This window comes from Malaclemys terrapin, chromosome 22, assembly GCF_027887155.1.
Source record: "Malaclemys terrapin pileata isolate rMalTer1 chromosome 22, rMalTer1.hap1, whole genome shotgun sequence".
NCBI lineage: Eukaryota > Metazoa > Chordata > Testudines > Emydidae > Malaclemys > Malaclemys terrapin.
The window spans coordinates 12,298,257-12,312,690 of record NC_071526.1 but is presented as its reverse complement, the minus strand read 5'-3'; the positions used below and the strand labels follow the sequence as shown (position 1 = coordinate 12,312,690).

Genomic DNA, 14,434 nt, shown 5'->3' with positions numbered 1-14,434 from the left:
ATGCCAATGCTCCCCCACTCATGACCCCCAGCAGCAGCTGCAAGTCCAGTAATGACCCAGTTCCAGCTTCCCATGGGTCTGTTCTGCTGGTGCACACACCTCTCCAATTGCAGGACCCCTGCCCTTGCTGTTCACTCCTGGGCTTTGCTAATGTTTCACAGATCAGACCTGTCCTGGACCCTGCTTTTTGTAGCCTTGGGCTTCCCTATGCACCGCTGTGCCCCTCCTCACCCCCAGGACCCCTTCTGTGCTAAGCCTGGATTCAAATGCTGAACACAACAGCCAGTCCTGGCTCTATTGTGCGGTTTGGGGTTGGCTTCTTTCCCTCTCCTGGCCATGGAGCTGTGTTCACACCATAAGTAACTTATGATCAAATTCATATTTGAACTCCATCCTCCAGAGGGATACAGGTCTCTGTACCTGCACTCCCTGCTCCCATGGAAAGACAGAGGCCCAGGGTCTCCATTGAGTTCAATGGGAGATAGGAATTTAAATGCCTTGAAAGATCTGGACCAGGGATATTAAAACACAATCACATTAGTAGAAACAAACCCAAGAAAAATACCTCTCTGTCGATGGGAAACATTTACTTGAGTGATAGGAAATCATGGAAAGAATATGACACAAAGAGATAGGCCCGAGCTGAAATCCCACAGCTAATTCCCCTGTATTTTAGGGATATTCAAATACAAATGTATTGCAATCTCTGCAACAAGCTGGAACCAAAAGTCCAGAAACCGGTAGCCCTTAAGCTTGAGGAAGTTCAGAATTGGGCCTAGATGTGAAGTTTGTACATCAGTCCCTTTCTGAACATTAGGTGGGCTGGAATATCTGGTTAGTTCAGGCTTGGTTAGTTTTCTCACTATACTGGGTACAATCAAGGCCATCAGGCTGAGCAAAGTCAATGGCAAAATTCCTGTTGCTCTCATGGGATCAGGAATGGGGTCTGCACCTTGCACATTGATCCCACGACCTAATTGCTACTTTACAAGGAGGCAACGTTTACAAACCGCGGTTCCTCCTCTTAGGCAACATAGTCTGTATTTAGGCACCTGATTATATTGGCCTGATTTTCAGAGATCTGGGCACTCAAAGCTCTCATAAATAATTAATATCTAGTTCTTATAGCACGTTTCATCCATAGCTCTCAAAGCACTTTGCAAAGGAGATCAGTACCATTACCCCCCGCCCCCATTACAGATGGGGAAATTGAGGCCCAACGCAAGGTAATGACTTGTCTAAGGTCACCCAACAGGCTAGTGTAACAGTGTAACAGTCAGTATCCACTAGGCAACCCTGTCTCCATTGTGTACTGGGGGGCTATTGGTACTCAGTGACTCTGACCTTGAGGAATTCAGGCTTAAACATATTGCCCTACATGCGAATGAGCCCAGAACACTAGGCGAGCGGGTCAAAAAAATCAACCAGACTAAACCAAGAGTAAAATCTCCGAACACTGACACTTTTCAGAAGCGATTCCTTTCCCCTCCCACCCAGCACATTGTGCCTCTGGAAGAATTAACGGCAAGAAATTTTATTTCATTTCTTCAGCCTAGTTTCCTTTTTAGATTTGTTTTATTCCCAGCGCTACAGTGAGGCGTGAGAGAAAAGGCTGGCTCGGGGGCTGGAAATGAGCAGATGCTGGAATATGTGTGTCTAGGATCGCCCCACAACCTAAGGCTTCAGGATCTCCATGTGGAGTTTTGAGGTCTTCTCCCCCGCAATGTTTTCTGGAGAATCCAAGTTTCAAATTAAACAAAGGTCCCTTCAGCCTGTGATTGAGCCAGAGGTCTTGGAAGACACTCAGAGAAGTGTGAAATGCCCCATTCACCTCCACTGGGTATGAACTTTCTCACCTAAATAGCATCATCCAGAAGTGGCAGCAGAGTTAACTCCTTCCGTGCTGGTCACCTCACTAATGTGCAGCTCCAGGGTGAGTACATTCCTGCCTAATGCATTTTTCTTTGGGAAGGCTGCAAGGTGCAAAGCTGTAAGTGCCTGGCTGTTCCATGAGCGATTTGATTTTGGGGATTTCAGCCCGGCACTGCCCCTTGCCCCTCCCCAGGGGACAGCAAAGCACTAGTTTTGTGCAGGGTGGGGGTTCCCTAGCCAATATTAAACCACTGTTGCGCCATTGTTTACGCTATTAACAGGCTACCTAGCCAGTCTCCCCCACTCTCCCCCATCGTCCCCCTGCTCCAAGTCCCCCCTCTGCACACACACCCTCTTTTTGCCTCACAGTATCTCAGATCCCAGCTGGGTGGGACCTAACCTTTGGGTCAGTGGTTTGAGTCTGGCTCAGGGCAGTGGCAGACATAAGGCTTGTGGCTGTACAGTGACTTTGGAATGGGTTCTGTGAAATGTGCTGTCCGGGGCTCTCGGTACATTTTTCAGCAGACAGGGACCTGTATCGCAGTTCACCTCCTCCCTCTTCAGAGTGGCCAACGACTGAATGGGCCATGGAGAGAAAAAGATGATCGGGTGCCTGGGATTCGCCAGACCCTGTTCTGCCACAGAACTCCGGTGTGACCTTGGGCAAGTCACATCGTTTCTCGCTGCCTCAGTTCCCCGCCTGTACAACGGCATGACAGCAGTTCTCAGATACTACAAAAATGGGAGCCATACAAGTGCCTAATATAGATGGCTAGAGGCCAAGCCTGAAGTGTGGGGAAGCTTGCCTGGCCATTGTTCTGCCCGTGCTGGAGATAAACAGGACTTCAATCTCTGCTCCTAATTTTTACAGGGGTATATGGTAAAGGATACGTGCAGGGCCCTCGTCAGTCTCCTCCCCATCTCTGACCTGGCCCCTCACTTCCCCCGCTGTCAGTGGCAATGTGGGCTGGCTGTGTGTCTCCTTGGATGCAGAGGGCCCTGTGCAACACCACAGTTCAGCTGTCTTGCCACTAGTTCCAGAGGGCTGCACTTCTGGCCCCAGCTCTGCCTTCACTTTCAAATCAAAGAGTGGGGTTGGGTGATCTGAAGAGATGACTCCTCACACCCACCAATCCACCTCCGAGAGGAGAACGGCAGGGGGGCTGTGCACTGTGGTTGATGGCGCTGGACTAGACATTGGAGTGAATTCACGTCACATGGATGTTGCTCAGTGACGCTTGGAGATCTCATTTAAACGGCTTCAGGTTTATGACCCAAGGGGTTAAAAGCCACAGCACTTCCTTGGCCAGGGAGTGCCTGCAAAGTGACTGTGGGCAGGGGCTGGTTCATTTCAACAAGGCTTTGTTCATGAGTGGTGGGGAGAGGTGCATGCAGGGTTGTGAAAAGCAAGGAATGGGCTCTATTTGAAGCTAATCTCCCCCTTTGATGCGATTAGAGAGTTTATCAGCCCTTCTCTTGCTTCCCCACTGCCACTAGCAACCACTCTCCCCTGTCTCTCTCAAGTCTCAAGCAGACCACTGGAGCCCCCCTGCAATGTCTCTCTCTAATGTATAGCAATTGCCAGAGCAACTGTGTGAGTGTGTGTGTGAGACGTAGGGAAGAGATTAATCTTCCCCCAGCAACTCCAGGCTTTGGGCTACCCCCTGCAGCGCTGCTAAAGATGACCGTGCCTTCTCCACATTTGGGGGTCACTCTGTTTGTTGACAAGTATCAGAGGGGGAGCCGTGTTAGTCTGAATCTGTAAAAAGCAACAGAGGGTCCTGTGGCACCTTTGAGACTAACAGAAGTACTGGGAGCATAAGCTTTCGTGGGTAAGAACCTCACTTCTTGCATCTGAAGAAGTGAGGTTCTTACCCACGAAAGCTTATGCTCCCAATACTTCTGTTAATCTGTTTGTTGAGTTAGGCCTGGGAGCAGCCTCCTGGTACCGACTTGGATCTAGGCTCAGATTGCTGCTAGAATATCTCTGTATAATGGGCCAAATCTGAACCTCATGGCACTTGGCTACAGGCCCAGATTTATGAGTATTTGGATCCAGAGCACTGGTTCTGCCCATCACAGAGATAAAACATTGGGATTTGGTCCCATCTTGAACAACACCTGATCACTGGGGCTGGAGTGAGCCACTTGTCTGACATGAGCCACTGAATGGCCATGGTAACAAAATTCAGGAACTCCTGGAATGCTGGAGTCACACCATCAACCTACAGGGAAAGAGCCCTGGGCCGCAATCAACCCCCTGGTATTGCCTGGTATTGCTCACAGTGGCTCCAGTTTTGACCTGTGGGTGGCCAAGCTGGTGTTGTGAGGCCAGGACAGGGGTGGGCAAAGGCATTTTTATGTCAAGCATCTTAGCAAAATCATAAGAAGATAAGAAAGGCCAGACTGGGTCAGACTAAAGGTCCATCTAGCCCAGTATCCTGTCTTCCGACATTGGCCAATACCAGGTGCGCCAGAGGGAATGAACAGAACAGGGAATCAGCAAGTGATCTATCCCCTGTTGCCCATTCCCAGCAATCTTCTAATGAGATATTGGTATTTCTCCATGTATTGGCTAATTGCTGCTGTATAGTCTACAGAAAGTGCCATGTGCTAGGAAAGTAAGTTTCTATCTGAAACTGGCAGGAGAGTTGAGAGTATATTTACCCACACTGGAAGTTGGCCAGGACACCAGGGTTAAAAATGGGGGAAAGTTTTCATCCATAGATCTCAAAGCACTTTAAAAAGGTGGTCAATATCTTTATTCCAGTGTTACAGATGGGGAAACCGAGGCACAGAGAAGCGGTGACTTGCCCAACCAGGCCCCTCATTCTCTTTCTTTCCATATGGGATCACTTCTCCCAAACTCACAACCACCCAGTCCAAAATGAGGCACTGTAAGTGGCAATATATCTAGCATTTGCCCCCACTTGTTTAACGATGGCAATTTAGCGATTGTTTTAGTACTTTCTTAAAGGGAAGAGCACCCCCTACTGGAACACCGGCACCTCTGTGTTCACAGAAGGTTTCCTATCCATATACAGAGCACACACCTCTCTGCTGAGCTGGTATAAAATCTGTGACAAGTCTAGCCAAAGGGGAAATAGCTGCAAACTAATAGCACCTCTGGAGCCAGTTATAAGTGGTCAGTAATAAAGCAAGCCTGTTCTCTGGAGTAACACTATGGTATGTTTCCTAACACTGCTTGGCAACTGATTTCAGTGTTATGTGTCTGCCAATGACTATGAAAAAGTGTCTGATGAAGTGGGCATTCACCCACAAAAGCTTATGCTCCAATACTTCTGTTAGTCTTAAAGGTGCCACAGGACCCTCTGTTGCTTTTTACAGATTCAGACTAACACGGCTACCCCTCTGATACTCTGCCTAACACAATTAGTGCTAAGGGACTAAACTTAATTTCCCTGTATCTGTCTCTTTCACAGCTAGCCTCAGATCACACTGGGTCCTACATGAAGCAGAGGCCTTCATACTTCCTGCCAAGATCATGAAAACTACACTACCTCCACTGAGGGCCCTGGAGAACTGAGGGCCCCATGGAACAGCAGCTGACTGTGTTAGCAGTGATCTCATGCTTGGAGGAACAGTACAAAGCTCAGTGAGTTAGGGCCCAGATCCTCAAAGGTATTTAGATGGTTCATGGCTATTAGGAGTGAGGCACCTTTGTGAATCTGAGCCTAGGTGTGTATGTGTTTATTGTTATTCTATAGCCTTTATTAGTCTGAGTTTATTTATGAGCATGGCTAACTACTTATAGATCTTTGCATATGTAGAATGGGAAAGACATGCCAAGCCACTACAAAGAATCCCTGGCCTGAAGTCAAAGGGCCCAGTCCGGCAGCCCTTATTCACAAGAAGCCCACTGGCCTTGACCCTGCACGCTGCTCCATGCAAGCAGACACTCCAGCACCCCTAGGGAACAGCTTTCAGAAGCAGGTTCACGGGGCTTCTCAAATAAGTAAGAACTGAAATAGGGGGGCCCTGTGCATAGGCAGGCCCCTGGGAAGACCCAATAAAGTCAATGGTGCCCTCTGGGATGCATGGATGAGTTTGCAGGATCAAGTATCAGAGGGGCAGCCGTGTTAGTCTGAATCTGTAAAAAGCAACAGAGGGTCCTGTGGCACCTTTAAGACTAACAGATGCTCCCAATACTTCTGTTAGTCTTAAAGGTGCCACAGGACCCTCTGTTGCTTTTTGCAGGATCAGGGTCTGAAGCTATTTATTACACCCCATTCTTTCTCCTTCTTTCTCTATTGATTTATCTCTGTTGATTTCTTCACCTATCTGAGTCCTTAATGGCCTGTTATTATTCTGGAATATTCTTTATTATTATAATTTATTTGTATTTATTTATATAACCCTAGCTATTTACTATTCTTCCTCATTTTCTCATCCTCTCTCTTTATTACCCTATATTGATTAGACCCCATTATGTATCTTTCTCTGGCTTTACAGAGGAGTCAGGCTCTGTTGATTTCAGCCCTGACTGTGCTCCCATTAGCCGTTAATTGGTATTCATCCTTCTGCTGATCGTTTATTTACCTCTCAGCCCCGCCCCAGACCCGGGGCCCCCTGCTGGCTCCCTAGCACCCTGACAGTAGGTGAAGGGAGGGACTTAATCTGCCTTGTTTATCCCTTCCACGTGTTTCTCTCCATGTGGCTCCAAGGGGGCGTAGCTAACCAGCCCGGAGTCAATGATTGGTGCTGGGCATTCGGAAGGGGCGTGGTCAGGTTGGTACCCGCTCCCGGGCCAGGTTTAAATGGACTGGGAGGGGCCGCTTGAGTAGCGTAGCTGCTGTTCTCCCTGGGCTGTGACTCAGGTAAGTACCGGCCCTGTAGGGGTTGTGTCTCTGCTGTGCTTGGGGCTCATAGCTGGGCTTGTCTGTGTCCAGTTCTGAGCTCCCCTGGGATCCTGGGCTTTTCCCTCCTCCATGGGCTAGAGATGGGAGATTTCCACCCTCCCATGGGTGGGGAGGGGGAAGTACCTGCTACGATGCCTCTGGCAGGAGGGTGCTTTCTTCGCAGACCTAGTAGTCCATCTGGCCTAGGAACAGGCTAATTGTGGCCTGACACCTGCTCATTGACTTCCTGAGTGAGGAACTACAGCTGTTCCCTTCACCCCTCCCCTCTTAGCTCTCCTGTCCTGGCACGGCCCAGAGCTCAGCCAGGGGCCCTCCCACAATGATGCAGGTGCTGTGAATTGGGCTGAAGGGCAGTCACAGGAGGCTACTGTTCTTGCAGGATCACTTGCTAGATGGCATTCTGTGCTGGTTACTTGGCAGTTCAGAGGGCCTGGTTGCTGCTGGGTAGAGTGACCAGATGTTCCTATTTTATAGGGACAGTCCTGATTTTGGGGTCTCTTTCTTATATAGGCTTCTATTACCCACCCACAGCAGTAGGGTGACCATTCAGAGGTGTGTGTGTGATACAACTTCCTCCAGGAGCTGTCTTGTAGCCAACAATGCTCAGGCGGCCTGGTCAGTGATCAAAAACTCTCCTAGCCTAATTGCCTCTGGTACCTATGTTTGTGGGGACCAGCGACCTCCAAGCAACTCTGCTCACTCTACCTTCCCTGTTCAGTTAGAAACCTGGTCCCCAATTAAACCTGTACTTGGCAATAAACCTACATCCTTACTAGCTTGAGGTGGCTCTGGGTGGGACAGAGCTGAGCATGGTCCTGGGGGGAGAGGGGCTGCATGGGGGCAGGGAGCCTGTCTAAAGCCCTCTCTGTCATAGAAACCAGCACCATGGGGAAAGAGAAAATCCACATCAACATCGTGGTGATCGGCCATGTGGACTCCGGGAAATCCACCACCACCGGGCACCTCATCTACAAGTGCGGGGGCATTGACAAGAGAACCATCGAGAAGTTCGAGAAGGAGGCGGCTGAGGTTGGGATAATGGTGCCAAGCAGACTGGCTCAGGAGTGCCTTTAACTCACGCTATGGGGTTGTGTGGAGTTGCTGTCAGATGTGTGGCTCGGTCACTGCATACGTTGTGACTCTTAAAGCCATGAAATCTAAACCTCTGAGTTTGGGGATGGAGGGGTGCCATGTTTTTGGGGTGCACTAGCACATCTGCCACTCCAAGGCCCTGGCTACACTAAGGAAGCTTGCATCAGTGTAACTATTCTGATAGAGACACACTTAGGGTAAATGTGTCTCTAACATTCCCTTTTGCAAGGCCCCTGCCACCAAATTGTATAACTATCAATGGAATCGTTGACTGTAGACTGGGGAAGGGTCTGATGACAATTGTTTGTTAATGGCCATTCTAAAACCCACTGGAATCCCACTTGTAAACAGCACCCCAGTTAAAGCAATCTTATGTTGAGGGGAAGATGGGAGCTGTTCCCTAGTGACTACTTGTGCCCACCCCTGAACACCTAGTGTAACTGGTGCCCCCTCCCTCACAGATGGGTAAGGGATCCTTCAAATACGCCTGGGTGCTGGATAAGCTGAAGGCCGAGCGGGAGCGTGGAATCACCATTGACATCTCCCTGTGGAAGTTCGAGACCACCAAGTACTACATCACCATCATCGATGCCCCTGGCCACAGAGACTTCATCAAGAACATGATCACCGGCACCTCTCAGGTACGGACTGGCCCTGCTCAGGCTGAAGGTGATGGGGTGCCTAAGCAGCTAGATCTGTGGCATGCTCTTATACTGTGTCCCCTCCCGACCCCAGGCTGACTGTGCGGTGCTGATTGTGGCGGCGGGTGTGGGAGAGTTTGAAGCTGGCATCTCTAAGAATGGGCAGACCCGGGAGCATGCCCTGCTGGCCTACACGCTGGGGGTGAAGCAGCTCATTGTTGGGGTGAACAAAATAGACTCCACGGAGCCCCCTTACAGTGGCAAGCGCTACCAGGAGATCACCAAGGAAGTGAGCACCTACATCAAGAAGATCGGCTACAACCCAGCCTCTGTGGCTTTCGTGCCCATCTCTGGTTGGCATGGGGACAACATGCTGGAGGCCAGCGCCAATGTGAGTAGCATCCCTGTTTCTGTATGCCTCATGGAGGCCAGATCTGAGTGCCGGGATGGAATGATGGGCTGGGGAAGCTGCCCAGAACCTATGGGCATGGGAGAATGGATGGGGGAACCCCACTTTCAGCCAGGGATCTAAGTGGAGCATGGTTGGGATCTGGGGGCTCACATAGCTTTATTTCTTCAGGGTACATTCAACATTAACTTCCAGACTTTCTCTTCTCCTCCCTCTCCCCTCCCCCCCCCACTGGGAGAGGCAGTTTAGAGCAGGGTGGGCACAAATACCTCCTAGGAGACACCTGGCACTCTCAGGCCCTGCCTAGCTTCAGTCCTGCCTCCTGTCTGTTGTAGATGCCTTGGTTCAAAGGCTGGAAGATCACTAGGAAGGATGGGAATGCTGCAGGCACCACTCTCATGGAAGCTCTTGATTCCATTATCCCTCCTTCCCGCCCAATTAACAAGCCACTCCGTCTGCCCCTGCAGGATGTCTACAAGATTGGTGGTGAGTGTGGGAGGGAGGTGCTCACTGGGCATGGTGGCTCCTTGTCTAGGCCACCCAACTGATGCCACTGTCTCTGTTCCCCAGGAATCGGAACGGTCCCAGTGGGCCGCGTGGAGACTGGCTTCATGAAGGCCGGCATGGTTGTGACTTTTGCCCCCACCAATATTACCACGGAGGTGAAGTCGGTGGAAATGCACCATGAGGCTCTGGCAGAGGCGCTGCCGGGTGACAACATTGGGTTCAACGTGAAGAACGTGTCTGTGAAAGACATCCGGCGTGGGAACGTGGCCGGAGACAGCAAGAACGACCCTCCCATGGAGGCTGGCAGCTTCACCTCTCAGGTCAGGGATGTGAAAACAGGACTTGAGTGATTTGGAGTCAGTCCTGGGTGGAAGGTCATAGGAGGCTGTATCTCCTGCTAGGCCAGTCCGCAAAGACGCACTGAGCTTTCCAAGGCTACCATATGTCTGTACAATTGCTTCAGCCACTCTATTGGCATGGCGGTGTTTGCCATGGCAGACGAGTGGAAGAGAGGACAAACTGCTCTCCCAGCCTGCACAAGAGTAATTGGAGCCATACCCTTAGGTCAAATTAGCAAGTCTGGGGCTAATCCCCCTGCCCCCTTTTCCTGTGAACTGAAAAGGGAAGGTGGGTAGTTTGGTTTGGTTTTGTGTATCTCTTGCCCCTAAGTTTATTCTCTTCCACCCTGCCCTGCAGGACCTTGCACCAGTACCCACATAACCACTAGCTCTTCTCCTTCCCACCCCATATCCATTTTGCCACAATATCATTGGTGCCATTAGTCTTGTAGTGCCACACACCTTCATGGCAGGAGGCTTCTGAACAATGGCTTTCTACCTGTAGCTGCTAAAGAGTCCAAGAACCATCTGAAGTTGGCTAGAGCTATTACTGGCAGCTGCTCTCCCTCTAACCCTGTTCTCTGCATGGTGGCTACCCCAACAAACAGATTGCTTTGAGAGAGACACCCAGAGAAGGCCTGCTGTGACAGCTGGTCATGTTAAGAACGGTTACTGTAGGACCCGTAGACTATAAGGTCAGAAGGGACCAATATGATCGTCTAGTCTGATCTCCTGCACAACGCAGGACACAGAATCTCACCCACCCACTCCTGCAACCAGGGCCGGCTCCAGGGTTTTGGCCGCCCCAAGCAGCCAAAAAAAGTCGCGATCTGCAGCGGCAATTTTGTGGGAGGTCCTTCACTCCAAGCGGGAGTGAGGGACCGTCCACCAAATTGCCACCGAATACCTGGACGTGCTGCCCCTGTCTGGAGCAGTTGCCCCAAGCACCTGCTTGCCAGGCTGGTGCCTGGAGCCAGCCCTGCCTGCAACAAACGCCTAACCTATGTCTGAGCTACTGAAGTCCTCAAATCATGGTTTAAAGACTTCAAGGTGCAGCAAATCCTCCAGCAAGTGACCCGTGCCCCACGCTGCAGAGGAAGGCAAAAACCCCTCAGGGCCTCTGCCAATCTGCCCTAGAAGAAAATTCCTTCCTGACACCAAATATGGTGATCCGCTAAACCCTGAGCATGTGGGCAAGACTCGCCAGCCAGGCACCCAGGAAAGAATTCTCTGTAGTAACTTGGATCCCATCCCAGGCCACTGGTCATATTTACAGCTAATAGACAAAGTTCAATCAATTAATTGCCAAAATTAGGCTATTCCATCATACTATCCCCTCCATAAACTTAGACTTGAAGCAAGATATGTCTTTTGCCCCCATGGCTTCCCTTGGAAGGCTGTTCAGAACTTTGAACCACCAGAGGAGTGAAACCTTCATCTAATTTCAAGTCAGAACTTCCCGATGGCCAGTTTATACCCATTTGTTGTATCCACATTTGTACTGAGCTTAAATAATTCCTCTCCCTCTCTGGTATTTATCCCTCTGATATGAGATTTATATCTATATAAAATCTGCCTTCTTTAGCTTAGGCTAAACAAGCCAAGCTCCTTGAGTCTCCTTTCATAAGACAGGTTTTCCATTCCTCGGATCATCCTAGTAGCCCTTCTCTGTACTTGTTCCAGTTTGAATTCATCCTTCTTAAACATGGGAGACCAGAACTGCACACGGTATTCCAGATGAGGTCTCACCAGTGCCTTGTAGAACAGTACTAACACCTCCTTATCTCGACTGGAAATACCTCACCTAATGCATCCCAAGACCGCATTAGCTTTTTATCTATTCCTCTCCAATTGTACCAGGTGGACTGTAACCTTTTCTGGACAGGGCCAAGCTTCTCACAGTTCAAGTTTGCTACCACTAGGTAATGTGGATATTCATCTTCTCAGCCCTGGGAAGCTAGATAGTGCCTGTGCCAACAGAACTAGGCCTGCAAAAATCAAGGTGAATTGGTCCTGTCACTTAACTACACCAGATTCTAAGATGGCTTCTAAAAAGCTTAATCCTGATGGGAGGGCTATGCAGGGATCTAAGGGCTTCCCCAAGAACAAATAAGCAGGATAATGTTCTGCTGCTCATTCAGGCTTCCTAACCATCTCCTCCCATGCAGGTCATCATCCTGAACCACCCGGGCAAGATCGCCGCTGGCTACTCCCCAGTGCTGGATTGCCACACTGCTCACATCGCCTGCAAGTTTGCGGAGCTGAAGGAGAAGATCGACCGCAGGTCTGGCAAGAAGCTGGAGGACCATCCCAAGGCACTGAAGTCCGGGGATGCTGCCATTGTGCAGATGATTCCTGGCAAACCCATGTGTGTGGAGAGCTTCTCGGAGTACCCACCTCTTGGTAAGACTCTAATGGATGGGGTAAAGTAGGTACTGCCCTCTAGCACTGGTACATCTGCCTTAGAACCAGGTAACTAACTTGCTGTGACCAATCTAGATCACAGGGCACTGACCATTGCTAGTGTCTAATCTACTTGAACTGACCTGGGTCCTGGCTCTGCAGGGAACAATAGCAGCCAGTAAAAGTGCTGGCCTCGGACTTCATGGGAATCTGTTGGGAAAACCAGCATAACAAAAGAACTAGGGGGTCACCAAATGAAATTTTTAGCAGGTTAAAACAAAAAAGCATGTGTGGTGGTTGTGGGTTTATTTCTTTTCTCACCCCCCCCCTCCCCCCAAGCGCACAATCAACCTGTGGCCCTCTTTTGCCAGAGGGTGTTGTGAAGGCCAAGACTATATAACAGAGTTCAAAAAAGAACTAGATAACCATAGATGAACTGATCCTCTATGATATTAGTCAGGCTGGGCAGGGATGGTGTCCCTAGCCTCTGTTTGCCAGAAGCTGGGAATGGGTGACAGGGGATAGATCATTTGATTCCCTGTTCTGTTCATTCCCTCTGGGGCACCTGGCATTGGCCACTGTCGGAAGACAGGATACTGGGCTAGATGGACCTTTGGTCTGACCCAGTCTGGCTGTTCTTAGCATATGCCCCCCCCCACCCCCAACCTAGGGCTAAATCATCAGAGGCTAGACTAGGCCCTGCTGTAGCAGAAAACTTTCTATTCCTGTCCCAGAGCCGAGTGCCAACAATTCTTTACTCTAGCTCAGTGGCAACCTGTGTCAGGGGGAAAAAGCCCCATAGGCTCAATGGGCAAAAGAAAACCACCACCTAATGCTCCTCTCCTCGGGCAGGTCGCTTTGCTGTTCGTGACATGAGACAGACGGTGGCCGTGGGGGTGATCAAGGGGGTAGAGAAGAAAGCCAGTGCAGCTGCCAAAGTCACCAAGTCAGCTGTGAAGGCCAGTAAGAAATGAAGACTGGGCAGCACCAAAACCCAACAGGCAAAATCACCGTCTGGACTGACTTGTACAGCACTGAGCCTCAGCAAGTGGCACTGGCCGAGCCATGGGTGGGATGGGTCTGCCTGACCCCTTGCACTTTAACTTTTCTAACTGTCCTCACTGAATAAACTGCCCATTTAAAAAAATGACCATGGCTCTGTGTCTGTAACCCCGTCCTCTGGAGCATGTGCTGGGGTGATCTGTCAGCCCTCCTGGCTATGTCAGGAGCCAGGATTGGGTGGAGGGGCCCCATAACTACAAACCAGTGCTGGAGGGGCAATAGATCCTATCTCCTCTCCCATGGAATAGGGGGTAGAAAAATGCTGCTCCCGCACTACCATTCAGCCAGCAAGTAGAATGTCTTGGCTTCAGCCTCCTCACCCAGGAATACCTGGACCGCGTGGTTCTAAGTGGCAGTTTGAAGGGGGCAGTTGGTGGGCGCTGGCGCAAGCAGTAGCAGGGCTCTAGCGGAGGAAGATCAGCATCAGATGCTCACAAGCAGGACTGATGAGAAGTAGAGCAGGAGGGGAGGGTAAGCACAAAGCTGGAGAAACACCATCAAAAGACCCTGAGCATCTCCTGGTATTGGGGGTTTGAATTGCTTGGAGTTCTTGGTGGAGAAAATCCTTCAGAGGAGACCATGTGCCTGTGAGGACATGTGGGCTGGAAAATGGAGGGGGGGGGGGACTCAAGTTAGGGTGAGGCATCCTCCATGCCAGTCACTACCCCCTCCAAGCTGGATGCTTAACCTGGAGCCCCTAGCTGGTGCTTGTGATGGGAGGGTAATGAAAGAGGCTGTTAAAACAAAAGCAATAATATCTTGGCTGGCATAGATCACTGGGCTTCAACTGACACGCCTGTGATGAGAGGAACTGATGCTAGAGTGTGGGATTTTCCAACAGGGAAGGGTTAGCAGAAGATGGCCAAAGACTGTCCATTTGATTCTAAGAGATCTGAGTTACCTTCTAGGTATGGGTCACTCTCCTCTGGCAGAAGGTGGCTCTATCCACTCACCTTAGACTGATCATATCACCCCTTCACCTTCTGCTAAATATCTACTACATATTCATTTTTCCCTGTCATGAGCTCTTCAATCTAGCAGAGAAAGACCACAATCCAAGGGCTGGAAGCTGAATCTAAACAAATTCAGCCTGAAAGGTGTACATCTCTAGTAGTGAGGGCATCTCACCATTGGAACAACTTACCCAGGGTCATAGTGGATTATCATCACTGACCACTTTTCAATCAAGATCTGCTTTTGGAATTATTTTGGGACAAGTCTCTGGCCCAT

The 14,434-nt window shown here is 50.1% G+C and overlaps 1 protein-coding gene across 3 annotated transcripts; it reads left to right on the top strand.

Moving 5' to 3' along the window:
* The first annotated feature begins 1,255 nt into the window (after window positions 1-1,255).
* LOC128827672 (elongation factor 1-alpha 1-like) lies at window positions 1,256-13,264 on the top strand. 3 transcript variants are annotated; one of them, XM_054011664.1, is made up of 9 exons: window positions 1,256-1,933; window positions 5,316-5,488; window positions 7,627-7,781; window positions 8,306-8,485; window positions 8,580-8,876; window positions 9,230-9,380; window positions 9,465-9,721; window positions 11,908-12,142; window positions 12,995-13,264. In XM_054011664.1, the coding sequence occupies exons 3-9, from the start codon at window positions 7,638-7,640 to the stop codon at window positions 13,114-13,116; spliced, it is 1,386 nt and encodes a 461-aa protein (XP_053867639.1). In that variant the 5' UTR covers window positions 1,256-1,933; window positions 5,316-5,488; window positions 7,627-7,637; the 3' UTR covers window positions 13,117-13,264. The 3 variants fall into 3 exon arrangements, with proteins under 3 accessions (XP_053867639.1, XP_053867640.1, XP_053867637.1); XM_054011665.1 differs by lacking the exons at window positions 1,256-1,933; window positions 5,316-5,488 and adding an exon at window positions 6,388-6,710; XM_054011662.1 differs by lacking the exons at window positions 1,256-1,933; window positions 5,316-5,488 and having other exon boundaries at window positions 6,388-7,781.
* The last annotated feature ends 1,170 nt before the right edge of the window (window positions 13,265-14,434 follow it).